Raw genomic sequence first — 25,813 nt, forward strand, 5'->3', positions numbered from 1 at the left:
TGTATCTATCAAAGTGCATTTTTGTGTCCTATATGACCCTATAATTATGTCCCAGAATATGTGGGTTGATGTTATAAATAAGGGAAGAGCATGAGTTGTGCTTGCAACTGCATCTGTACTGATAATGTTCCTCTTACCAATACAGGGCTTAATTCTCCAGAGTTATGTGAGCTTTATTAGCAGAGCGAAAGTACTGTGAGGAACTGAAGTGCATCATGAGATAGACTGGGAGAATATTCTTATTTAATTAGGTTGCTTTTCAGTTGAAATATAATTTACTGTTTCTGTAGTGGCCTTTCTGACCTATGCATAGGTTCTACATGGGTGCCTATACATAGGGCATCATTGCCACTATTAATACAGTTCAGTAGCTGGGCAAATTACTAGTATATTTTAAGAATGCTGAGAGATGCTGAATCATTCCACTGACTCTGGCAACTCTTTTTTTCCTCATTTGTGAATCTACATGTAATTACCAATCTTTTCTACTTCTATAATGTCCTAATTAAAACAGAATGTAAATGCATCTTTAACATTAAGCATAGGCTTACGTTACATTGACTTAAATCACATTAACTTCAGGAGGATTTCAGCATGTGATTAAGTGCTTTCCTGAATAGTATCCTACTGTTTCTTTTTCACTCGGAGGAATGACTATTCTGCATATACCCTTGTGCAAATATAACAGCACTAATGAATCCTGTCCAGCCCACTCACCACTATCAACACAATACAGCAAACTGCTTCAATATTAAAAGTGAACTTTTCTTGTAGTAAGAAACTCTTTGGTTAAAGATAACATATGTTTAGAGTCTTGAACTGAGAGTTTTATTTTTTTTACAGTTTGGTAAAGCAGCAGCCACAGGAAACTAGTCTTGTTCTAACTGTAGTGGAATTTAAATGTAAATGGTCCCCCTGAACCAAACGGGTTGAATCCTTGCCATGTGTTCCAGCTTCTGTGGAAAGGGTGTCCTCCACCCTGCTGGCTCTCCGCATCTAATGGATCCTCTCCTGCATCAAACTTCTTCCTCATCTCTAAAGAGAGGCATACATACGTAGTGAGAACAGGACACCACCTATCATTCAAGTCACAATACAGATAAATACAGTTCAATTGAAAGTATTTCAGTAGCTGGATCCAGACAAGAAAGAGAAACAAGGCCTAGCTTTAGAGTCCTAGCACTAGACAGACAGTTTTACAGATCAGTTTGGTTTAAATGATTGTATCTCTGCACTTGATAGTTTAATGCCCAAATAAAGTTTTATCCATTTAACATAGTTTCATCTACAAAAACTAATCTGATATCTACAAAGAAATCAAAGGTTATTTTGACATATCAGTGGAGACTTTCTAAATACTTTACTGTGCTTTAAAAGTGTTAACCAAGTAGGTTTGGTCTTTAGTGTTGGGCAGCTTACAAGAGCAGTCTGTCAACTCCAAAGAAATCAACTTATACAGAAAATGGAACTAACTTGTATAACAATGTTCCCTTAAGGTTCAAGTTCTATCAAATTAGTCAACTTGGATAAGTAGATTATTAGCCAGAAGATTTATTCTTAGTCGCTGTCAGCTTTCAAAAGTATGCACCGAGTTCAAAACTCTGGGCCAGATTTGTAGTTCCAGACGCAGCACTTTGAAAGCCTTCCATATATTTACTATGTTAGCTTCTCATAAGATTTTTATTTCCCGATTTAGACCTGAGGCTTGTAAACACCACCCAGGCCTTTTTCAGACAATATTAAAGTCTCCTATCTTTCCAGGACAACTTCAAAACCTTAAAAACAAACTGGGACAGAAACTGTGCAAGAAAAAACCCAGAACCTCTGCAAGGCAGTGTTCTGAATGGCCGGCTGGGCCTTCTTGCTGGTATCACACTAATTATTTCTACTCTGTATATGAGATCCATTTTTTTAACCGGTACCCATTATGCAACTGGCATCAGTTTCAAATAGATTCCTCCATTTCCCAGCTCCCACAGTCCTGAAGATTCCAGGGACAGCAGGGGCAGCAAGGAGAAGCAACTTAACAGGTGCACTGCTTTCTGCCCAGGCCCCTGCATAGTACCACTACTGGAAATGGCTCCATTTGTTCAGCGGAGTTTGAGAAGTGGGGTCGGGAAGCGATGTTCCTTATTTACCTTTTCTGCTTGACATTGTAGCAGCTTTTTCCTGGTAACCAGCAGAAGTCACAAGAAACTGTCTCCTACTTTTAAATAAAATATATTTTGTTCCCTTTCCCCCTTCTGATTTTACCTATTAACTCTAAACAGTCCCTTGGCCATCTTTCACTTTTTGAAGTTAGGCAAGGAGGTTGAGGGTCTTACATGACTTCAGATCAAGTCCCAGCTTCGATTCCTGGGCAGTGGGCTCAGTTCAGGATTGTATTATGTTTTTTGAAATGCAATACAAATATGAACTCCTGATTTAGCCTCTACAGCCTGGGAAAAGATGGGCTAAAAGGAACGGAGCAAGATACAACTGAAAATACCATTTTAAAAGGTAGTGCACAAAAGGGGGGCAGGCAAAAGACTTTAAAACATGTTAAAAACTATGTGAGAGTCATCTAGTTTTAAAGACTGTTTTTTTGGCCTTTGGACATAAGCTTCCATCATAGTGAGGTCAAAGATTCATGGGACAGGGAGAAGAATGATTTCTCATTGAAGTTCTTTACTGTTATCTAAAAATGTAACTTTTATTCAGCTCTGAAGGAGACATTAAGAACACCTTTATGGTATTCCAGGGTGGTGTTTTTGTCTCTCTAATGCACAGTTCTACTGGTTGAAGTTATTCTGCATATTTCCTTGCGTCTTACAAAACACATTGCATTTATAAACAGACAATGAAATACAAACCCAGAAAAACATTAATGCTCTATATAAAGATTGGTAAATAAGTAAGAACCGTTTTAAAGTGTTAGTGTCCTTTCTGTTCCAAAGGATCAGAGTTAATGTTAAAACAATCCTGTTACTCTGGGCCAGGGTCTAGACATGGAAGTTAAACAATTCATCTGTAAGAGGGATGTCTTTCCTGCCTGAGCCTCCAATGGTATGGAATTAAAATACTTCTAAAGGGGGCCAGTCTCCCTTCTATTCTGTTATCAAACAGACCAGTATTGCTAGGTAGTACTAAGAGTATTTCACTTTCCCCTTGTTTTGTCAGCACTCATTTCACATGCCTAGGTATTTCCTTCCATTTTTTGTTGGGTTTTTTTTTTTGTTGTTTTTTTTTTTTTTTTTAAATGAACACTTCAGGAAACAGTGTTCTCTAAACCTTTTTATACTGTGATGGAGCTAGTCTCCTTAACACTAGCCCAACAGCTAATCCACTACCGTTCTCACAGTTTGGTGAAAGTTTTGGCACTCCAACCTCCGGTAAGAGCCAGCACCCTTTTCCCCACCATTTGTGCTTCATTTTTGCTTCCCTTATGCTTGCACATACTGCACTAATTCATTATAATAAGGTAATGACCTTCCTGCTGAACTATGGAAAGACCCCTGTCTTGCTGCAGACAGTACAAAAGAAATGAAGTTTCTAGAACAAGCTGGAGTGTTCATCTATAAGATGAACAAGCCCTTCTAACAATTTCCTTCCAACTTTCCAGAAAAGAGTTCTTCCCTAGTTTAGGATACATCAGATATTTCAAAATAATTTGTTTTTGAGAATCTAGGTCTCAGTTAAAGGCAGGTAAAATACAGGAAAGCTCATATCGTTTATATAGACCGGAGTAGTCAACTGGGGGTACTTGGGAGGGCCCTGGGGGGGGGGTACGAGTGGGCAGGCAGGGACGGAGCAATCACCCACCACCCTGCGCCTCCGCCTCCCAAGACCAGGGCCGGGGCGAGGGCAGCAGTGCCCCTCTGTTGGCTGTGGGGGAGAGGGAAAGCTTGCTTCCCACCACTGCGCTGCAGCTGCTCTGTGTCTGGCCACATGCCACCCTGACCTTCGCGTCCAGCTGTGTGCCAGTGCCCCCCTGCACACTTACTAAAAAAGGCTGAAAACCCCTGACATAGGGGAAAGTTCACTCTTACATTTACTGTGCTATACTTAAAGCCTTTGATTACCCTATTCATTAAAGGAAGAAGATCTTATTTTTTCATTCTTTTATCTGCTTTTGAGGCCACCACAAGAATACAATAAGTCAGCTGTATTTGTTACATCCTGTATTTTGAAAAGAAAAAGAACCACTACATGAATATAATCACTACCTGGGTCAGTAAGGACTTCTTTAGCTGCAGCTATATCTATAAACTTCTTTTCTGCTTGCTTCTTCTCCTCTTCACTCTGGAAGTTATCAGGGTGCCACTGTGATGCTAGCTTTCTGTATGCTTTGATTATTTCTTGTTTTCGAGCATTTCTGGATGGAAAAAAAATTAAGATGAGATTACCAGCTGTTCACATGCCACACTATTGAATCTTAAATAAAAGTATAAAAGCAGACTGGAGAACACTAGGAAAACTGAATATCCATTAGTTAACCTTTTGTTGTTGGCAGTTGACTTCAGACAATAATGAACTCTTCTAGTAGCAGCAGTATGAAATAGGTTATTTTAAATACAATTCCCTATTTTCTCTATCTTCAGAAATTTGCTTTTCCAATCAAATGCTCACAAGTAGGGAATTTAAGTTAATATCAGTTATAACTGCTAATAAAGCCTTAAGACCACGGTAACAAAGTTACAATAAAACAATATCAAAATGTGGTAAAAAAAAAAAGCATAAATATTTAAACATACAAAAAAGCACTAATTCAAACCGCAAATTTCAAACTTATTTTACTGAACCAACACTGGTAAACATTTTGAAAATTGGCATTTTACCTTTTTATTCCTAAAATTTTGTAATAATCTCTCTTCTGAGACTGCTTCAGCATCTTCTGGGCTCTCTCCAGACCTTCACGAATCTGTTGATCATTTTCACTGTTGGCTTGAGCAGTTTCATAATCTTTAACAGCTGTTCATAAGACGTAATTAAAGAAGTTTAATCACTTAAAAAAAATTATACATCACATGAATTTGTTTAAGTACTAACCTTACCCCCAAACTTGGAAATTTTGGCCACTAAAATTGATGTCACTTTATGAAAAAGCCTTTCAGATTTGTTTGCAGTTTTCTTGGCATTTGTAAAATGCCTCCTACCCACTGATATTTATTAGTTTACCCATCTGTACTTCACAATACTACAAAGTCCCTGGAGTAAAGTGTGCTGCACTAAGCCTACACTATGTGTTTCTGCTAGTACAGTGGCTCCAGTAGTAAATGCAGGGTGGACAAAGCCTAATTCACAAAAGCAAGAAAATTAGGGCTTTTTAACATTAAAGCTGGGAAGACATCTGAAAACTGGCTAGCATTAATGAGATTGGAGGAAAGATTGAATCTAGTTTTGTTTGGGTTGTGGTCAAGGAAAAAAAAGACTTGCTCCAAGAAGACTGGCTGGAAGGTTCCAACCTTTTGTTTCAATCATTGGCTGAAATGGAACTTGACTAAGTCTAAAAGGAGTCCGGAACAAACACTTCTTCGTGTGGAGAAAGGATGGAGAAAGTGAGTTACACATAGTTGTGGGTCAGAACAAAACAATGTCTTTGTGGGCTGGGATGTTTCAAGAGCTAAAGAGAAATAGAATAAATGAGAATAATACAGACAAAGATGGCTGCAATGACCGATATTGGAAGTGGTCTTAAGTAAGCTGGAAGGATGTATTCTACATTTTGAATTGTTCACCTTTGTGCCCAAATATCACATGGGAAAGGCCCTTTCATTAACTGCTTTTTGTGGTTTATTACTATAGTAGTTATAGATTTCAAAGCATTATGCAACTGATATTATTCTGCTAGAATACTACTGTTAGACAAATTGTTAGAAAAATATATACCCAAAACATTGTATTTTAATCTCATTGTGTAATGCATGCTAAATTTGGCTTCATACAGTTACTGCGTTAATTTCCAAGAGATCAGAGGAAGGGAGGTACTATAATGCTTTTTGCAAAGGGGTAAAGCATCTCAGAAGCCGAATTTCTCTTTTTTTTTTTTTTTTTTAAAGAAGGAAGTGGCATTACTTCTTTTTTAACTATAACTGCAGTGGTTAGAGTCTAATACTAGTATTTTTTGTGCTTTACATTCTGCATGTAACAGGCACATATCCCTGCACTGTTATAATCCTGAAAGTCTCATTGAAGGTTTAAGATGCCAAGATTTCAGAAAGAAGACAAAGTGTTTGTATCAGATTATTTAAGAAGATGTTATTTCTGAGCATGTGCTAAATGCACCTTTTTTGCTGTTTCTGTGCAAGACAGCAGGAGGTGCTAACCCATTTCTATAACTTCCTGCACTTGAAAGCAGCATAGCAGTTTTGAAGTAAATTAGAAATAATATTTTTGATGCCCCAGAGATTCAACTCTCTCTCTCAAACAAAAGAGGACAGACCATTGCCAAGAAACTAAGCACATTCTTTGCATGTCTTCACCATGGAAGATGTATGCAAGATTCCCTCACCAGATTCACTCCTCTCTAGGGACAAGTCAGTAGAGCTGACCCAAACTGAGGTTTCAATAGATGAGGCCATAGCGGAAATTGATAAACTAAACAGCAGTAAATCTGATGGCATTCACCCTAGGGTTGTAAAGGAGCTGGGATTGGAAACTGCCTAATTTCTAACTGTAGTATGCAACCTATCAATACAAACAACCTTGGTACCAGAGGACTGGAAGGTTGCCAAATGCGACTCCTGTATTTTAAAAAGGCTGTAGAGGGAGCACTGGGAAACATAGGCCAGTTATCCTAACTTCTGCTCCTTGAAAAATGGTAGAAACAATAGTAAAAAAAAAAATTGTTCAGCACATGGATGAACGTGACTTGCTGGGAAGGAATCAACCCCGCTTTGTCAAAAGGAAATCACACTTCACCAGCCTCCTAGTGTTCTTTGAAGATGTCAATAAGCAGGTGGATTACGGCAATCCAATTAATATAGTATATCTGGACTTTCAAAAGCCTTTGACAAGGTCCCCATCAGAGACTCTTAACTAGATTAGGTAGTCACGGGATTACAGGGAACATCCACAGATAGAAAACAAAGAGTGAGTAAATATGGTCAGTTTTCAGGACAGAAAGTAGTAAAAACAGCAGGATCCTACTAGGGACCAATGCTGTTTGAATATGTTAAAAGTGATTCGGAAAAGGGGGCAAGTAGTGAAGTGGTCATATTTGCAGACAACACAAAATTATTCAAAGTGGTAAAGAGTGACCAAGGCAGACTATGAGGACCTAGAAAACAATCTGACATAACTGAGAGAATGGGCAACACACCTTGTTCTGCTTCCCATATCTTGAAAAAGATACAGAAGAACTAGAAAAGGCATGGAGAAGGGAAACAAGGATTGGTGATATGGAAGAGCTTCCATATATATGAGGAGGGACTAAAGAGGCTGGACCTATGCAGATTAGAGAAAAGCTGGGGGGTGGAGGCAAGATAAGGGTTTACAAAATATTAAATGGCAAAGAGGAAGTAAATAGGGATTTACTATTTACGGTCTTTCACAATGCAAGAACTAGCAGTCACAAAATGAAACTAGTAAGTTTAAAACTAACACAAGGAAGTTCTTTTTCACACAGCATGCAACTAAAGTGTGGAACTCACTGCCACCAGGTGTTGTGGAAGCTGACAGAAAAGAGACTGGACAAATTCTTGGAGGAAAAGGAGCATCAGTAGCTACTGACCACAGGAGTTAGGGGTACAGTCTCTGAATCAGAACTTCCTAGACTGTAAATCCTGGAGACTGCAAGTGAGAAGGAACAGTGGAAAAACCCTGGTCATACTCAATTCATTCTCCCTTTCAGCATCCACTCTCTACCACAGTGAGATACAGGATGCTAGGCTAGAGGGACCTATGATCTAACACAGTAAATAGCAATTCTTATGTTCTAATGCCTTTGTATGCAGTATTCTGTCCAGTCACTTAAAGACACAGCAGGCTATATATACCAGATCATGCCCATAATATACACTACCACATTTAATGGGGATAATAAAAATGCAGGGACTTTATCACAATTCTTTACTGTGCCTGTAATGTTAAGCACCAGTGCTCTGTATAATAAAAAGGGCATTTCCCATTATGAATTTCTAATAAATGCATATTGCGGACTTGATGTAACAGATTGCTCACCTTCATCAAATGCCACATGCAGCTACAGCACAGCACTGCTGGCAACTCAAGCCACTTAGAATGTAAAAGATTAACATTAGCAGTCTTTCTTTAAATATGTTTAATATTAAAGTGACTCATTGCTAGATTCAAAGGACAGTATGCAGGGGAGAAGGAACAATTAGTACCACACGCTCAAAAGGCTGTGGGGGTAGAAGTACTGGCAGCAGGGTACGGCCCTTTTCTCAACTGGTAATAAATGTTGGCCACAAGTACACCCTCCTCTTCCAGAAGCTGCTAGTCTCTTTCCCTGTACTTGGTTATTACAGGTATAATCAATCTAGTGCCTGCTACTTATGCATTGATTCGTTACTCAAAGTCCTCCTCCAAGCAACCCCTCAGAGAAAGGTTAGTCTTTTTTTCCATAGTGTTCACAGTCACTGTGCTCTGCTTGATTTGAAGCAGGTTAGAAGCATCTGGTCCTCTACAGAAAAGTTAACTTACAAAAGCCCAAGGCATCTTCTCTTACATAGCTCAAAACGTTATTAAAAAGTTGCAACATTATTCAACTCTTTATGCCAATACATAATTTACCCTCTCTCTTCATTAGTTCTGTATTTATTTCCAAGAATACCCCTTATTTCATACTGCATGATGGGATAAGTGACAAAGATGTTGTCGGATTCCAAGAGCCTTTATTAATTTTGAGCATCCCAAGTCTTTACCTCTTCTTTTCCTGGCTAAAAAAGTCTTCACAATCTCTCAAACACCTCCTGCTACACCTTTAACCATCTAAGTTCCCCTTCTAGTCTCTCCTGTATCTTTAAGATGAAATGACCAAGTTTGGACATTATCCAGAGGTACAGTTCAGAGATAACTCCAGGGTTTTACTGGCAAATGCAGGTAAATGTGTATCAAACAACACATGTATGTACTTATTAATATTACAGAGGAGAGTCAGCAGTATCCCAGGCACTGGAACAGAACCCAGTGCTTGGACATTCACGTAGGCTGTTAATGTCTAGCCCTCTCTCCCCTGCTCAAGTCTTATTTTGGAAGGCCTCTCTCTACCCCTCTTTGCAATGTTTCAAAGGCTTGTATGCGTGTACAGCCAGCCCTTTCAAATGTTTCAAAGGCATCTGAAACACTTCCCTTGTTATTTCTGTCCACACCCAAAGACTGCAACTCTAAGGTCAAAAGCAGGTTTGAAGTCCCCCGCCCTTCCTTACGGACAGGATGCATTTCACTTTATGTATTTTGCATTTTTATTTTTTATGCCCTTCCCTCCCTCCCCTCAACCTTACAGCAGAGGTCAGCAACCTACAACCATGATGTGCCTAAATTTGGCCTGTGGTGGCAAAGGGTAATTAGTGGCGCACAGCTTGACCTGACATTCCCCTTCTCTGCCCTGCACTGTACCGCTAAGCCCTCAATCCTTACTGCTCTCTGCCATCTTCCTCTGGGGCAGACACTGCTTACCATCGCTGCTGAATTCAGCTCTGTCCACTGGGAGTCAGGGATGCAGGCAGTTTGGGCATTATGGCTGGAAATGATGGCTGGCAGAAGCCAGGTTGTAAGTGACCAGCCTGTTACTCTAAAAGACTGTTGACTCCTGCCTTGGATGACTGTTATGTAGTTCTGTACACTTCACCTGGTCTTCTTCATACATGAGCTCTCTCAATACCACAGTCTTTACTATAGATTAAAGTGAAGAAATTCTTAATCCAAAAGGACTTTTCAGAGGGAAACTGTTACAATGAAACTATGGCTTACTTCGTCACACAAAATACTTGCTTCTCCACCTGCTCTCCAGTGGTAAAAAAAGCCTACAGTCAAAACAGGGTTCATTTTGATACTAATGAATAAAAATGCTCAGAGATGCCCTATTGGATCCATAAATCTGTGAATACTATTGCTGCTGTTGCGGTTTACAGTTGCACTAACTACCTTAATTATAATACGACAAGTTATAGAAATCAAACTTGTAAAGGCTGTCATTGGATACACAGCAACTTATAAGACTTCTGCAATTTAATACAAAACACGGACACACCATTGGGGGTGGGGCAGAATTCACAGCCCCCTCCCTTCCAAAGTAGTGCCCATCTTGCCGAGTCACAGAGCAAAGCTCCCATGGACTAGCTCTCCCCACTCTAGATTATCTTCCCTTTGCACTCAACTTCAACAGGAGGCAGTAAAGAGAACCTGGTGGTGGTTATAGCAGTTTGCTCAGACGTAAACATGCGAGTTCAACCATCCCCCTGAAGTGGTAGGGGGCAGAACTACCATCTTCCTTTCCCTGACCAAGTCCCCTTACCACCAGCTTAGCTGACAAGACACTAGGACCAAACTTTCAGTGAGATGCAAGCAGCTATGCTCCTCTCCAGGCAGAGCAGAACCAGAGTACAAGTGTCCACAGGGAACCAACCCCTTCTAAGCCTTCTCAGGGCGAGCCAAGGTATAGCCAGAGTGGGGCAGCTGGGGCCAAAGAGAATCTAAAAATTGCATAATTAGCATTTAGAGTCACTTATGTGTTTCTGTTTGGACATGCAAATAGCACTTAGATTAGCAGTGGACAATTATTTGGGCCAAGGGCCACTTAGGGAGTTCTGGTGAGCTATCACAGGCCGCTCAGCACCCCCCCACCCCAGCTCACCAAAACTCCCCAAGGGGCTCTGCTCTGTGCTCAGCCAGGCAGCTCGGATGAGGCCGCAGGTTGACAGGTAGCAGCATCTGGGAGCAGGACAAGTGGGCAGGGCCAGGACTGGGATCAGGATCATGGGGCAGTGACTGCACGGGGCTGGGCCCAGGGCAGAGCCATGATCCACTGCCTGCAAGCCCCCTGTGATGGGCGTCAGTTCCATGAGCAGGCAGTGGGGAGTGAATTCTGGCTCTGCCCTGGGCCCTGGCCTCATGCTGTCACCACCCAACAATCCTAGGGTCTCCATGGACCAGCCAGGACCCACAGGCTGGGTGCATGGCCAGGCAGGTGGGATGGGTCGCAGGCAGGCAGGATGAGGCCGCAGGCTAATAAGGAGCAGTGTCCAGGAACAGGAAAAGCAGGCAAAGCTGGGTCCAGGATCTTGGGGCCGTGACAGCACAGTGCTAGGGTCTGGGCCAGAGCCACAATCTGCTCTCCACATGCCTCTGCTTGTGGACCAGCACTAGTCCTCGGGGAACGCAGGCAATGGATCACAGCTCTGCCCTGTGCCCTGACCCTATGCTGTCACTACCCTGCAATCCCAGCCCCATCCACCCATCCCACTCCCAGACACCGCTCCCAGCCTGGCCACAGCCCCTCAGAAGTACAGGAAGTATGTATGCCCTGCCCACCCACCCACCTGCTGTTGGGCAGCCCTGGCAATGGGTACAGGGCAGACAGGCCAGGGTGCCTGGGCAGTAGGGCTGGGTCTGGCAGCAGCAGCTGCCAGAACATGCTGCTGTCACAGGGGCTGCTGGGAAGCTAGTCCAGCAGCCGTGCTGCCCCAGGCCCACTGTACACCTGGTGGCAGTGGGGCAGCTGTATGTGTCATTGCTCAGACTGCTCCCCCGTGTCTAGGCCAAGTAGGACCAAAGGACCCACTGCAAAATGGACAAAAATCCCTTGGTGGGATGGATCCGACTCACAGGCTGCATTTTGCCCACCCCTGACTTAGCTGCTCAAATCCAGGGGGGGGGGGGGCGCGCGCAGCAGCAGCAGGAAGGTGTCATAACTGGGCCAACATGGTTTAAGTGTGAACTTATTCTGAGTCCCTGAAAAAAATTAATGTTGTAATGCAACTTTACCTTGGCCTTAAGAGCAAGTAATAAAAAATGCAAGGAGGAGCTTGTAAAGTAAAAGCATCCATTTCTTGAGACTTTGTAGGAAGGAGAAAAGGAAACTTGCCTGTAAGCCTCATCTGGGTTCTTCTACTCAATTTAAAGATTGATTTGTGGAATTTGAACCACTAGGTCTATGCGATTCCAGTGTTGGTGGTAAAAGTACTGCTTATAAGAGCACTTGAAGAGAACAAAATGGGCACAATGCCACATGACCCTACAACCATAAGCAAATCCTCAACATCATCTGAGGGTTCATCTGTAATCAATTTTTAAGCACCAGCATGGTGCTGTATCTATTTTAGGATAGCCATGTCCTTGCTGACAGAATTTATAAGGGATTCTTAAGCTTCATATTTTGGGGTCTGCTTTTTCTTTGCATTTGTCCTTGCCAATTATCAACCTCAGTATAATGAAAAAGCAGAAGTACATGAAGTATGTACACTCTCTATCACCAGCTAAAGAAAGTGCTCCCTTGAATCAGACTCTTACCGAGATCTGGATAGGCTTACATGACTTGTCTGCTTATAGCTTGCTACTTATCAGACTCCTCTACTACTGAAACTGAATGGCACAATTCTGCACTAAATACCACAATAATACACAGAACTAGTGTTTAGGATGATGTTTGTGAAAAACATAATTCAGAGGAATCCCTTTTTGCCTATTTTTTTTTTTGGTTCACTCAATACCAGCCTCCCACCTCCAGGTCTCACACATCAATAAAAAATAGTTTTCCACCACTGAAGTTGTTAAGCCTCTCACCATCCAAGAAATGTGGCTGACAATATCACCCCACTCCTCTGAGGAGAGCAACTAGGACATCTTTATCTTCAGGTGCTATTAAAAAGAGGGTAGGAAAGACCCTTCTTTCTGCATCTCCAAAGGGCAGTTGGAGTCATTACAGCCCCTGAAGACTACTGGGCAGTGGTAGTATTAGGTATTACGATTTGGGTAAATCCAGGGCAAACTTAAGCCAGGTATGTCTGCCCATCTGCAAGGTCACGGCATGCAGGACAACCATAAGTAGAAAGAATAATTGTTGCCAACCTGTGATTACTTCAAAAGGGAAGTTCATGAACCTGCATCATCGCAACCAGCTGGAGTTCAGAAGAGGTGGAAATTCTGTTCTACTTAGTTCTGGGCCCTGCACAACCCTGTGTGCACATGGTATCTTGTAAGGGATGCTCCAGAAATGTCCTCCTTCTAATTAAGACCCTGTGTTAACCAATGCCCAGTACTCTCACTACACTGGGAAGTGCCAATACAACTACAAATGCTCTTTGCTGCTGACTTTCTTCTGTGGCTAGAATTTGCAAGCCAAATCTCCTCTAATAATCTCTACTACTCACCCCAATCATGCAGTAGTCATGCTTTCATGATTTAAGGCCCTACATTACATATAATTAAGGCCTTGTTAGCTCAGTTCTACAATCCCAGCAGACTGATGGGTTTTTTTAACTTGTTTTATTACAAGGTCTACAAGCTTTCACCCCAAGTATTGTGGCTTCCCTGCAACAACCAATTTTAACTTTCTTTCAATTTAAATATACTCATATTTTTAAATAATTAAAAAAAGACAAAAGAACCCCCCCCCACACACCTTGTAGATTAATTCCCTCTCCTCCCCTCCCCCCCCCACGTTGCCAGCTGAATGAATCAGCAACATCTTTCAAGTGGGGGGGAGGGAAGAGATTCTGCCCCAAATACATTCATCATCCAACATTTACTATTTTAGACTACAAGACTAAGATTTAGCCTGGCATTCATATTATTGTTTGCATTCTTCTCTTCTTCCTCCAATTTTTACATTAGGAGCTGAAGTTTCATACAGATGACAACTTGTTGATATCACCATTCTCCAGAACTCTCTACATGTAGCAAAACATATGCATGCTGTAGTCTGGGGCTGCCTGCTCCAGGAGACCCAGAGCAGTTCCAGATTAGACCTATCAACCAAATGCATGTGGAGAAAGCAAGCTAAAGATGAAGATGTGGTTTATCCCACACATCTGCATTCTGCTGTGCATCCACACAACATTTCCAAAACGAGTGTTACATAGATTTGTTATTTATATGTGAGTGGATGTGTGTGGGTGAGACAGCGATACACAATGTGATACAGAAGGTGTGACAATGTTCATCCCAGCACAGAAAGGAATGCCATCTTTACAACCCAATGACACCATCTTCTTAATCCAACACTGAATTTAGCTCAAGTTTAAGACAATTTAGCTGCAGATAAAAACCAGGTGTGAGCTGCCTGTGCTAATCAAGAAAAATTCATCTCCAAACAGATATGTCAGCACTGATTGGATGCCACAAAACAACACTTGTCAAGATTGTCAGATGTAGCAACACTGTTTCAAATAACCTTGATGCACAAGTCCTGTATGTATCCAGTGGGCTTAGAACACTTTAACCCACACACATTCATGCCAATTTTACCTTCCTCATACATTTCTTCTAATAAATAGGCTTCTGCTCTGTCTTTTAGGGCATTTACATTGGATGGTTCCAGGTGCAGAAGTTCTGTGCAAGCTTTTATGGCTTCAACAGACTGCTGATCCTGAAAAGGGAAAGAAAAGGAGGTTGATGTATGTTGTATTTAACTATTTTCTTAGGTGAGAGAAAAACAATATGTATTACACGTGTGTGTGTGTGTGTGTGTGTGTGTGTGTGTGTGTGTGTGTGTGTGTGTGTGTGTGTGTAAAAATATATATTACCTTAGAGAAACAGTGGCAGATTCTTTCTTTGGCATGAGTAGCATAAACTGGGACATTTGGCTCAGTTTTCATTACAGATTCATATTTACTGATGGCATCCACGTACCTGTTTTAATAGAAAAAAATAACCCAAAACATTCTAAAGCAGTAGTATCAGATTTGTATCAGTTTTTCCCCAGCCATGAAATATATGTACCGACAAAGATTTGCTACGCTGAAGAAGTGTCGTCAGGGATCTTGTTTACAGAGTTACAAGTCCCTCTCAAAATGCATCCCCCATCAAGTAGCCTCAGCGACTTTGTCTAGGCTGAAAAAAAGACAGAAAATTCTGGAGAAATTAAAGAGTTATATTCCCTACCACCTCTATGGGGGCTCAAGCCTGAAAGAGAAAACTTGTCTGGCTGGCTTGTTCTGCCCACTTCTGTACAACCAATTTGTTGTTATAAGCCCTTCCCCTGACCAGAGGCACTACTCAGCACAGGGAGGAGTTTCCCTACTTTCTCAGAATTCAAATAGGTCCAGGTTTTGGGCAATTTATTTGGCATACACCCAATGCAGGCTGGTGTGCCTTATGTAGTCCATTTTTTTAATACACTAGAACTGGAACACGTTAGGAGAATGTATTCCTAGGTTAGGAGAAACATCGATTCCTAACCTGGAACAGATAGAGAAGTAGTGAAATCATTATTACTGGACATAAGTGCGGATTTGACATACAACTGGCTGGAATAGTTGCTTTGAGCAGGAGGTTGGACTAGATCTTCTGAAGTCTGTTCTAGCCCTATTTTTCTTTGATTTTAAGGAAAATGGGTATTGGGCCTGGAGCTCCTTATGTCTGGTAGAACAGGGAGACAACCCACCCCTTTCCCTGCCCTGCTACAAGTAAAAGGCAGGTCCCAGGAACAAGGCTGCAGTCAAGGAATAGAGAGTGTCTGATGGCAAACCTCCATCAGATACATCAAATTACAACTTTAAGCAAGTGTTGTCTAGCTAAACTATGTTCCTAGTATCTCTCTTCCCATAGTGTCAGGAGAATACTCCTTTGGATATTGTTGTGCCTAAAGAGACTCCAGAACAAGGAGCATGGCACAGATAATTCCAGTGAAACAAATTTAAAATTAATCTTTGATAGATAAATGAAAACATTCATCCCTAAACTGGTGAGCAGTGCCTACATTTTGCAGCACAAACACTAAATCATCTATACCAGGAGTGGTGGCCAACCTGCAAAATGCATGTCCCAAGTGACACAGGCATAGTGTCACTTGGGAGATGTGAGTGCATAAGAGTGAGATGCATAAGCACTGGGCACTCAAGAGAGGCACTAAGATGGAGATGGGGAGGAGAGCACTCCATGGAGCAAAGCAAGGGCAGGACACTGGAGAGGTGTCAGGTGTCACAGCCAAGAGCCAAGCTAAACCCACAAATTCAGAGCTTTGGATTCTTACACGCCATATACAACTGAGACTGTTTCGGTGCTAAGGAAGGGTTAAAACAGCTCTTAGTGAAACCTAGTCCTGCGGCATCATCCTGACTCCGTAATCTACCTGGCCAGAGGCTCAAGATCCCCACCTCCATTCTGGCACCACGGTCCAGACTACCAGGTATGCCTCCAGGCAGCAGGGATTAGAGCAGCACTCAAGGAGTAGACTGAGTATGAATTGTGGCACACCTGCCAAAAAGGTTGTCCACAACTTGATCATCAGCTCCTGTAGTACTTAGGCACAGTAGAGATGGATTAAGGATGACAATCCCACTCCTCTGTCCCATAGGAAGAAGTTACTATATATATGTTTATCTAGATAATATTATATGTAAGACAGCAACGTGATGAAGGACGATTCTAAAAGTAGACGTATAACAGTTTACAAGGCTCAAGTACTTACTCTCTTTCTTCAAGAATAATGATAAACCATAATATTTTATTTATAGGCAGCAGAATTTTTATTTGCAAATATGCTGTGATCTCCACATTTAAATGCTGATTCATTAGAATGTGTTATACAAGAGATAAACACTAAAACTAACATCACTGACACTCCAATTTACTAGCGAGATGAATAACCACGTCAAGCTTTCCATAGAGACCATGCCGTAAGCAGATAATTACTCAAAAAGGTTATTGATTTCCTTTTTATTTATCAGCAACTTTGCTGATAATGAAACTTTATTTCCTTTGTCACTTTCGCAGTACTGTAAACTAAAATGGTGTTCTTAAACATGCATCCCCATCAATAATAGGAAATGCACACTTGAGAATTAAAAGTAATCTAGATTTTATACTAAAAAAAAAAAAAAAAAAAAAAATAATCTTATAACAATTAATTTTAAATCTGGTTAAAACAAAGGTGGCTTTTCATTTATCATTTTGCATAGCCTCTAGCAAAGCTGTGGCTATGTACTTGCCAATAAAACATACCAAACTGAGATGAGGCAAGCAGGAAGAATTTAGAGAATAAAAATCATCACCTCAAGAGCTGGGATGGGTGGCAGAAACTCCTAGATCAGCCTATACAAAGTTCACAGAATTGACTTTTATTAAATCAAAAGATAAGACGCCATAAACACCACTGACCTCACCTTCTGTTTTATGATGGGAGCAAAATAAAAAAAGTCAACAAGACCATAGTGACTAGGGAGGCATATGGGTGAGACGGAACATCCAGGAAGGCCTGACTGCTACTGAGGGTACACAATTTAGCAGTTATTTAAATTAAATCTGGTGGCCAAGCTCAGTATTTTAGCCAAAAAATAATGCAAAATAGATATAAAAAGACAGCCTCCAAATCTGTGATTTTAATTTGTTTAGAATGAGTCATAACACAGCAGTATTAGATTAGCACTTACCTTCCCTCTTTTATAAGGTCTTCTGCTGATATGATCTGCTTATTAAGTTTTTTTACTTGTTTATAGTGAGAAAAACATGGTTTATGGTCTTGGTCAAGTTTCAGGCATTCTCGGACTTCACTTTTCACATAGGAAAAAGAAACAGTATAAGATTTCATATAGGAAACAGAACACAAATTTTAACAGCAATTTAAATAACAATAGATTTGCTGCACTGCATTCTCTCTCCTGTACTCAAGACAGTATTACCCATGTGTGAAATGTAAAAAGGGAAACCCTCCTGAATTTACAGCTTTTTTATTACTTTACATTGCCAAAAATTTATACTCAATGTAAAGTTGCACTTACGAAACTGATCTGCTATTCTACAGCGCATACTATTGCTTTGTCCAGCATTTATGATGGCTGTTTGAGACAACTAACTGTATCCACGATAACTTGTTTTCTAGTATGATCCTAACTTTTTTTTTTTCAAACCAATTGAAACTGTCTGGATTTTCTTTATTCTCAATCATCAGGTTCCACCTGTTTCTGTATGTTCATGGGTTTTTCAACTAAAGACTGCCCATGAAACATTCCCTTCAAATACACTGATAACAGTCTTCAAATACCTCAGAGGCAATTATAGCGAGAATGGAGATATGCTCTTCTCTATGGCTGTAGGGGAAAGGACTAGGAGCAATGGCCTCAATCTGCAGCAGGAGAAATTAGGTTAGCAATTATGAGGAACCTCTTGACCATGAAGGTGGACAAGCACTGGAACAGGCTATTTAGAGAAACTGTGGCCTTTCCATCCTTGGAAGTTTAAAGATCTGGTTACACAGAAACATGTTTGAGATAATTTAGTAAAGGATGGCCCTGCCTTGAGCAGAAAGTTGGACTAGATGACCTCTTGAGGTTCACCCCTCCAGCCCTATTGTCCTATAATCCTATGATCTGTGAGAGCCCTTTGCAGCTTTTTTATAGGAGCCCTTTCCCCCATACTGGGATCAGTACATTCTTGGCCAACTGGCCACTCTCTTCCTCCATTCTTGTTATTTCATATTTGCCCATTTTGGCTCATTTGACAGAGTTTTTCTAAGAGGCTGGCACTCTATACCCACAGCACTGCAACAGATGCCACACTGTATTAGGCTAATTATTAGTGTGTACGTTATACTGAGTCACAGATTCCATGCCTTGTGCCAAACACGGATAAGAGAATAAGAACAGAAGAATACAAGCTAATGAGCATTTCTACTCAGTCACTACATTGACCACTAATGCTGCTGCATTTTACAATAGCATGGAGGCTGGCCCAGTTTGCCAAGTGCTTTCTGTTTTAGTTTTTTACTATTAAAACAAACGGTAAAGGCTTACCTGAGTGACAGCTCATGGTCCCCCAGATGATAGTATATTGTGCTGATTTTATAGAAGGCTTCAGTGTTGTCACTCTTCAGTTTGGTAGCAGCCTTTAAGTCATTAATGGCTTTGCCCAGTTCTCCTTCCTTCATATAGCATTCAGCTCGAAGCTCCCGCAGCTCAGCATCCCAAAGACAAACCTTAAGAAACCAAAATGAAAGCAGAGATGCTTATTATGAATGCACATCTTTTAGCAGAGAGATGGAAAACAAGCCTGTTATGAATCTAATGTGTAACCAAGCAGATGAGCCTTCTCAGGGAAGTGAACTAAAAAGAAGGGGGGGGGGGGGGGGGTCAGTATTCAACCTCAGGAGAGAAAACTGGAATCCCATGAAAAATAACAGGTTCTTTCCAATACCCTAAAGGGTAAGAATTATGAGGGCAGAAGCCTCTGTTGTTTAAAAGGGTGCCTGAAGGGATCTCGAACAGGAACATCACCTATTGGAGGTCAGGCCTTAATACTATTGATAATGCACATTTAAGCCCAAACAAATAACTGTATTTCAATTTTAAATGGGTTTCCAGACTATAAAACAAGTTATCCTACTATAATAAATATATTATCTATTCATGTTTACATGCATTAAAGGATTAGACTTCATTCTAAATAATTCTTTTTTTCCAAATTCCCATACTTCAACTGTCTTACAAGAAGAACTTGTTAAAAAAAAACAAAACAAGTGACTGAGCTTAATAGATCTACCTTCAATTACCACACATTTTTTCTCATTTGAACAGAGGACTTGGGAAGGCAGCATTTAAGCCTTAATTGTTATACTGACAAAATTAAGAGTTTAGTGGGAGCATGAAGCCAGTAACATTTCCATTAAAAAGATAAACCACCATAGTTCATCTATGATTGTTCAAAAATAGGATTTGGTAGAATATACAGTATTTGAAGTTGCATACAGTGTGTGTGTGTGTGTGTGTGTGTGTGTGTGTGTGTGCGCGCACACACACACACACACACACACACACACTCTGTATGCGCTTTGACACAGCTATTTTAAACATTTAATGAAAAAAGTAAACAAGCACGTGCAGACTATGTACAGCCTGGTTTTAATGAGTGCATATGCTCAGTTGCTGATTTAAAGTTGTTTTTTTTCCCCACAGGGAATTGAGGGGGATTCATTTATACTCAATTAGGTTTGTGTCTTATATTAAAAACTAACCAACCAAAAGGGGGAAAAACCTAAAGCACTACTCTACCTCACAGCCAGGGGAGTCCTCTTCCCACTCCATTAAGTGTCCCTCTCAAGCGCATACTGCCCTCTCTCACATGGAGAGCAGCAGCTGTCTCCCAAAATTCACTCATCATTCCCCCCACCTCCAAAACAAACATACCACACATTATTCAATGTGCTCCTGATGCTGGGAGCTGTGATCAGCTGAAGCCTGCCCACATGTGCAGTTTAAGGTGCAATGGGAACCAGCCAAAATTATTATACATACTTTGCATAATAATTTTGGAGCTTATTCCTTGTTTTATCACATCATCAAATGCATTAACGCATAGCCAGGGTACTACTTAAGAAGTGATTAAGTGGTTAATCATATCTTACGTATAATGTCTGTGAGGGGCATAAGTGTCACTTTCGGTGGCATCCACCCCACGGTGGCCTACAGTCCCTATAAAGCCTGCAAGCTCATTCAGCCCCTCCCCTTTCCAGCTCAGGTGGCCATGTGGTGCCTGCTCTGGGCCCACATACTGTTATGGATCTCAGAGCGACATTAACTTTGTCACATGTATTGCTTTTATTGCTGCAATGGTCTTAACATATACCACAGGACATAGCTATACTTGGCTATGATTCCCAAAACATCTATCTTCACTTTGCATATAAAAGTCTTATCCATAAGTTTTCCTTTAACAAGTTTTTGCATGTTTTCTTAAAGAAAAGGACAGAAACAAGATGCTGGTATATTTGAATCGCATATATTTAAATGTGCAATCTAATACTTGCAAAGTCATATGCCACTTATGGGGCGGAGCTACACATTGCCCTACAGCGATGTAGCAATTGCTACATCACCATAAGGTGCACTACAGCAACATTGTTATCACGTGGGTCTATACGTGATTGGCAGCTAGGTCGCCATAGTAGTACACGCCCCAATTTTAGCACGCCACTATGACGATATAGTGCTGAAATTTAACCGTGCAGTACAGGCGGTTACTGCGCCATGCTTTAGTACTTCCAAAGGGAAGTCCTAAAGTACGGCACTGTAGCAATGTTGCCGTACGGTGACATGTTGACACACCCATTTTGTTGAAGCTTTCTGTCCTTCCCAGCTTAGAATTTTGGCATCCCTTGAAGAATGCTATTTACTAAAACTCCATTCAGCTCAAGAACAATAAAAGAAGCAATTCAAGTTTAAATGACATTCACCAGAAGGTGAACCTAATCATACAGTTTCCCATTTCAGGGTCCTATAAGGATACTACTGTGACAAGCGATCTCAGCTCCCACCAACTCCAAAGAGAGTCAAGAGCACTTGTTAATCACTTGCTCAATCCTACTGGTGTTTTCACATCAACATGCGACTTAGAAGTTCTTTGTTAAAGGGAACATGCATATAAACCACTGACACTCATTGCTCTTTGGCTATATTTTTCCATGTCGCACTTACTGCAAGAATCTCATCAAGGAGAGTAATGGCAGCAGCGTAATCCTCCCGGCGGTACTCAGAAAGGGCTTGTGAATGCAGTCGCTGCAGCTCATCGGATTTCATCAGCCGAGACCGGGCTTCCTGTTCCTCATTATCACTGGGATTAGATTTGAGCTGCAAGTATTAATGAGTAGAGAGTGAATCATGGGGTCTGAGGCTCTTTCTTTGTTCCATTAACCCTCCTATACCATGGAGGACGAACTACAGATGCTGCTGAAGTGGAACAAGTCTTAAAAATTCCCTTGGAAATTCTTCTAATTGGATGAAAGTAGAAAGTTCTTTGCGGCTGCATAAGCTGCTGTAACCCAAAGAACTCCAGTTTTTTTTTCTCCCAGGCTGACAATTCATCACTTTGACACTTCATTCCCATTAACCTGGGCCCTCCTGGAAGTAATATACCTCTTCAATTGTACCCCGGTTAATCCATCTCTCCCCATTAGGCAGCTACCAAGCACGGATGCTTCAAGGGCAGGAGAGGATGTACCCGCTGACTGATTAGACGCCGCACTGCAAATCAGGTGTGAATTCATTAATACAAAGTTCAGCACTGTGGCTAGTGTTCTCATTGAAATTCAGTTTTCACACATCTTCCTAGAAAGGTTGGCCACGGCATTAGATACAAATGCTTTAGACTTGGAGGATGGGGAACAGGATCATCTGAGAACTCATGGAGTTTAGAAGTCAAGAAAAGTCAAACTTTACATAAATCTTTTACAGACAAAACCTTACAGACATAAATGATAAAGATACCCTCTCTGCCACCAGAGGACATCGAGTACAGATTCTCCTAGACATCACTGAGATCATCCCCTTTTAAAACCCAGGAAGCTGTCAGTGTGGGGATGGAGCGTTCTGAGCAAAGTAATGGTTTCAGCTTGGCAGCAGGCAGGACCTAAATTCAAAACAACAGGAGCAGCAGTGGGATGAAAAGAACTGACTTCTTAAACAGGGAGGCCACCTAGATGTAATCCCATTTACCATGAAATGCAGCAGAGTATGCTTCAGCCTAGACAAGACCCCAGCCTCAGCATTAAGCACATTCCATTTGGGGCTGGAGAAAAGGCCCCATTAATGTTTTGCCCCTGTATCTGTATCATCCAAAACCCTCCAAAAGATTCAGCAAAGCAAGATTCAGGAGTGCAATCTAGCCCCGTTCAAATGGATGGTAATACTCCAGCATTACTAGTGTAATGTTTAGCACATGCTGTCAGAAGCACAGGACAAGAAATGCCCCCCACCATTACCAAGTCAGGTCCCTGCTATTTGACAGTACATTGCACATCATTCACATGCAAACAAACTCTATCTTTACACAAGTTAGGATTTTTCACTTACACTACAGTGACTGGGGGGCTGTTCCAGAGCCTCCTTAATAAAAGAGTTAGTAACTTCCTTCATTCAGCCTAAATTTTTCACATCTATTGTTGTTCTTTAGCTGAAATAATACTGTTCCAATTATAGGTCAACCTTGCCCTGCCCCTCTGAAAGAGCCATAAAAGCCTCAGTCAGTTTGTACACTCGGTCAACCTACAGTCAAAATAATGTGGTACTATTGTACAGAGTAGATGGCCCTGCATAGCACCCTTCTGCAGCAGCCAACATGGGGTTATCTTTTCCCTTATCGGTAGTAAGGGCAACAAGCAGAATCAACTCCACTGTTACCGTGACAAAAGCAGATGACCCTGTACGGCACTCTTAATTGCCACCCTGGCTGCCCCCCTTCATCTGCTGCCTTGGCCTTGTTTACATCATTGCCTTCTTCCTGTGTACTAGGTATACAAGTATCTCCCAATATTTTACCCTCAAATTCTAGGAGTGTCCATACTCCTAGCCTAATCTCAACTTCTTCCATCTCACAAGATTTGACAACCTCTTCGTCTACCTTCCCTATATTTTTTCCTTTCTTTTTGATATGCTAGTCTGAAATTGTGCGCTTCTCTGAGCAAATTACATAGGTAGATTAAAGCAGCAAACTGTTCTCTGCAGGACCACTGCCGAAAGAGTTCAGCTGAGGGCAGGAAAGAACACCTTTCAGGTTGAATGGCATCCTTAAAATGTTCAGAAGTATAAACTAGAAAATTAAAAATCAAAACATCTGCAGTGCAGAGGAAAGTAAAATCACTGAGGCAGCCTTTCCAAGTAAGAGCTGGTCTCACACATTCAGGTGTTGCACTCAAAGGAATTACTGTATTTACTGAAATACTAGATGAGGTTTTTCTCCCCCAATTGGCATGAGGGGTGGGGGAAGCCCTTTTACTTTATAAGCACATACAATTAAATCTCATTAAATACAGTGTCTGTCATTAAACTACTGCCAAAGGCAGCATGTGCTCAGCAAGGGAAACCGACTATGAAGCCATTAAACAGAATCACAGAAAATTAGGGTTGAAAAGGACCTCAGGACGTCATCTAGCCCAACCTCCTGCTCGGAGCAGGACCATCCCCACTAGATCATCTTAGCCAAGGCCTTGTCTAACCAGGTCTTAAAAACCTCCAAAGAGTCCACAACCTCTCTGGGTAACCTGTCCCAGTGTTTTACTACCCTCCTAGTGAAAAACTTCCTCCTAATATCTAACCTAAACTTCCCTTGCTGAAAGTGTAGCCAACACTGAGCACAACTATAAACCATATGGCCCATATTGGACAAACATGCTGATGGAAACCTACCACAAGAACTGGTTAGTATAGCCCACCTGAATAAGACATGTAGAAGTGGCAATTCAGTGCAGTCCCCCTCACCTCCAACTCGTTTTTCCAGTCATGGTAGGTCACAGCATTGCATACAATTCACCCAGAATCCCTCCGTTGGCCCCTCTCTCAGCCTGGCACATACGATTAGTGTGGCCCCAGCCTCCACAAGGTGAAGTCAGACCAAATTGCTCTGCTCCCCACCTGCATATACATTATGGACCATCCCAGGACTCATAACAAGAACACCCAGTTCCTGTTCCAGTCATGAGTCGGGGTTCATTAGCACATGGGTCCTTTATGGTGGTGTGGGGAGGGTATCTGGAGTACACGCACATACTGAGCAGTGCTGAGCTGTGGGATCACCATCGCTTGAAATGCTGTTGGCTTTGCTTGTGCCCAGCCCAAGAAACCACCTGGTAAATCACAAGCCTTTGGCTTTGGACCAATATCATGCATAGTCTGTACTACATATAAGTAGGTGCCAAAGTGCTGCTCAAAAGTGTGTTTATGAAGTACCTGTGCTAAAACTTGCAGTAGATTCAAAAAAAGGTAATACAAATCAATTCTGAATAAGCTAAGTGTACGGGTACTATAATGAAAATTGCTACAGCCATGTTTAATTTTAAAGGTTATTGTTTTTAAATTTGCTCCTCACTTCCATATGTTGGGGAAAGAGAGTCAAGGAGAGTGGGAAGGGGCTGCATGGGGAAAAAACTGGAGGGAAGCAGAAAGCAAAGGGCTACCTGATCCCCCTCTCCTCCCCCGCCAATTTATTTTCCTTGCTGTGGGGGGGGGGAGGGGGGGGCAATGACAAATTCAAGGCAAACCTCCAATAATTTGATTTTATACCTAGATAATTATAACAAATTTTTACATTTTCCATATATAGAATCTATTGGGAGGTCATCTTATATTCAAGGTAATCTTCTATTCAAGTAAATGGGGTAAACTGCTATGCAAGAGTGTTTTAAATAGGAAAAATAAGTAACATTATCACTTATTAGTGGCACTTAATAGCAGTGTTCACTGTCCAGGTAAAGTTACCTCTGTATCAAGTTTTGGAAGCAAATTAGAAAAAAAATTTGCAACTGCTATTCAGACCCTGTTTTTTTTACTTCTAACATTCCCAGATCTCAAGAACTTTTGAGATCCTGGACTTGTGGTTATAGAGAGTTTATTTCCCCTCCCACCCCAGAAATTAGTGGAATTCCTTAACCACAAACAAGAATGAAATAATGACAAGTAGTCCTGCTTCCATTTACTACCATCATGTAGGGACAAGCAGGTGTGGAATCACAAACAAGCCCTTGTGACTTCAAATGGAGTCCAACCTGGTTGGGGAAGGCTAAAACTCCAGAGCCCAGAGATTTGCAAGGAAAGACTAAATGTTGGGAAAATAGCCATCACCACCTCTAGTGATAGAGGTCTGTTACAAATAGCCCTCCAAGTGCTTTGGTAAGACCCTCAGAGTTCATTAAATCACAGCTAAGTTGCAGGGTGCAGCCACCAGCAGTGGT

At 41.4% G+C, this 25,813-nt stretch overlaps 1 protein-coding gene across 1 annotated transcript in view; it reads right to left on the minus strand.

The window, feature by feature from the left end:
- Positions 1-805: 805 nt before the first annotated feature.
- Positions 806-25,813, minus strand: part of DNAJC3 (DnaJ heat shock protein family (Hsp40) member C3) — a 48,794-nt gene continuing 23,786 nt past the window's right edge. Inside the window, exons 5-12 of the mRNA XM_006258989.4 lie at positions 21,567-21,719; positions 18,891-19,072; positions 17,532-17,651; positions 14,685-14,790; positions 14,407-14,527; positions 4,818-4,950; positions 4,206-4,354; positions 806-1,035 (exon numbers count right to left, since the gene is read on the minus strand). Of these exons, the coding sequence (XP_006259051.1) occupies positions 881-1,035; positions 4,206-4,354; positions 4,818-4,950; positions 14,407-14,527; positions 14,685-14,790; positions 17,532-17,651; positions 18,891-19,072; positions 21,567-21,719 (1,119 nt within the window). The 3' untranslated portion in view covers positions 806-880. The remainder of the gene's footprint in view (positions 1,036-4,205; positions 4,355-4,817; positions 4,951-14,406; positions 14,528-14,684; positions 14,791-17,531; positions 17,652-18,890; positions 19,073-21,566; positions 21,720-25,813) is intronic.

This window comes from Alligator mississippiensis, chromosome 1 (genome assembly GCF_030867095.1).
Source record: "Alligator mississippiensis isolate rAllMis1 chromosome 1, rAllMis1, whole genome shotgun sequence".
NCBI lineage: Eukaryota > Metazoa > Chordata > Crocodylia > Alligatoridae > Alligator > Alligator mississippiensis.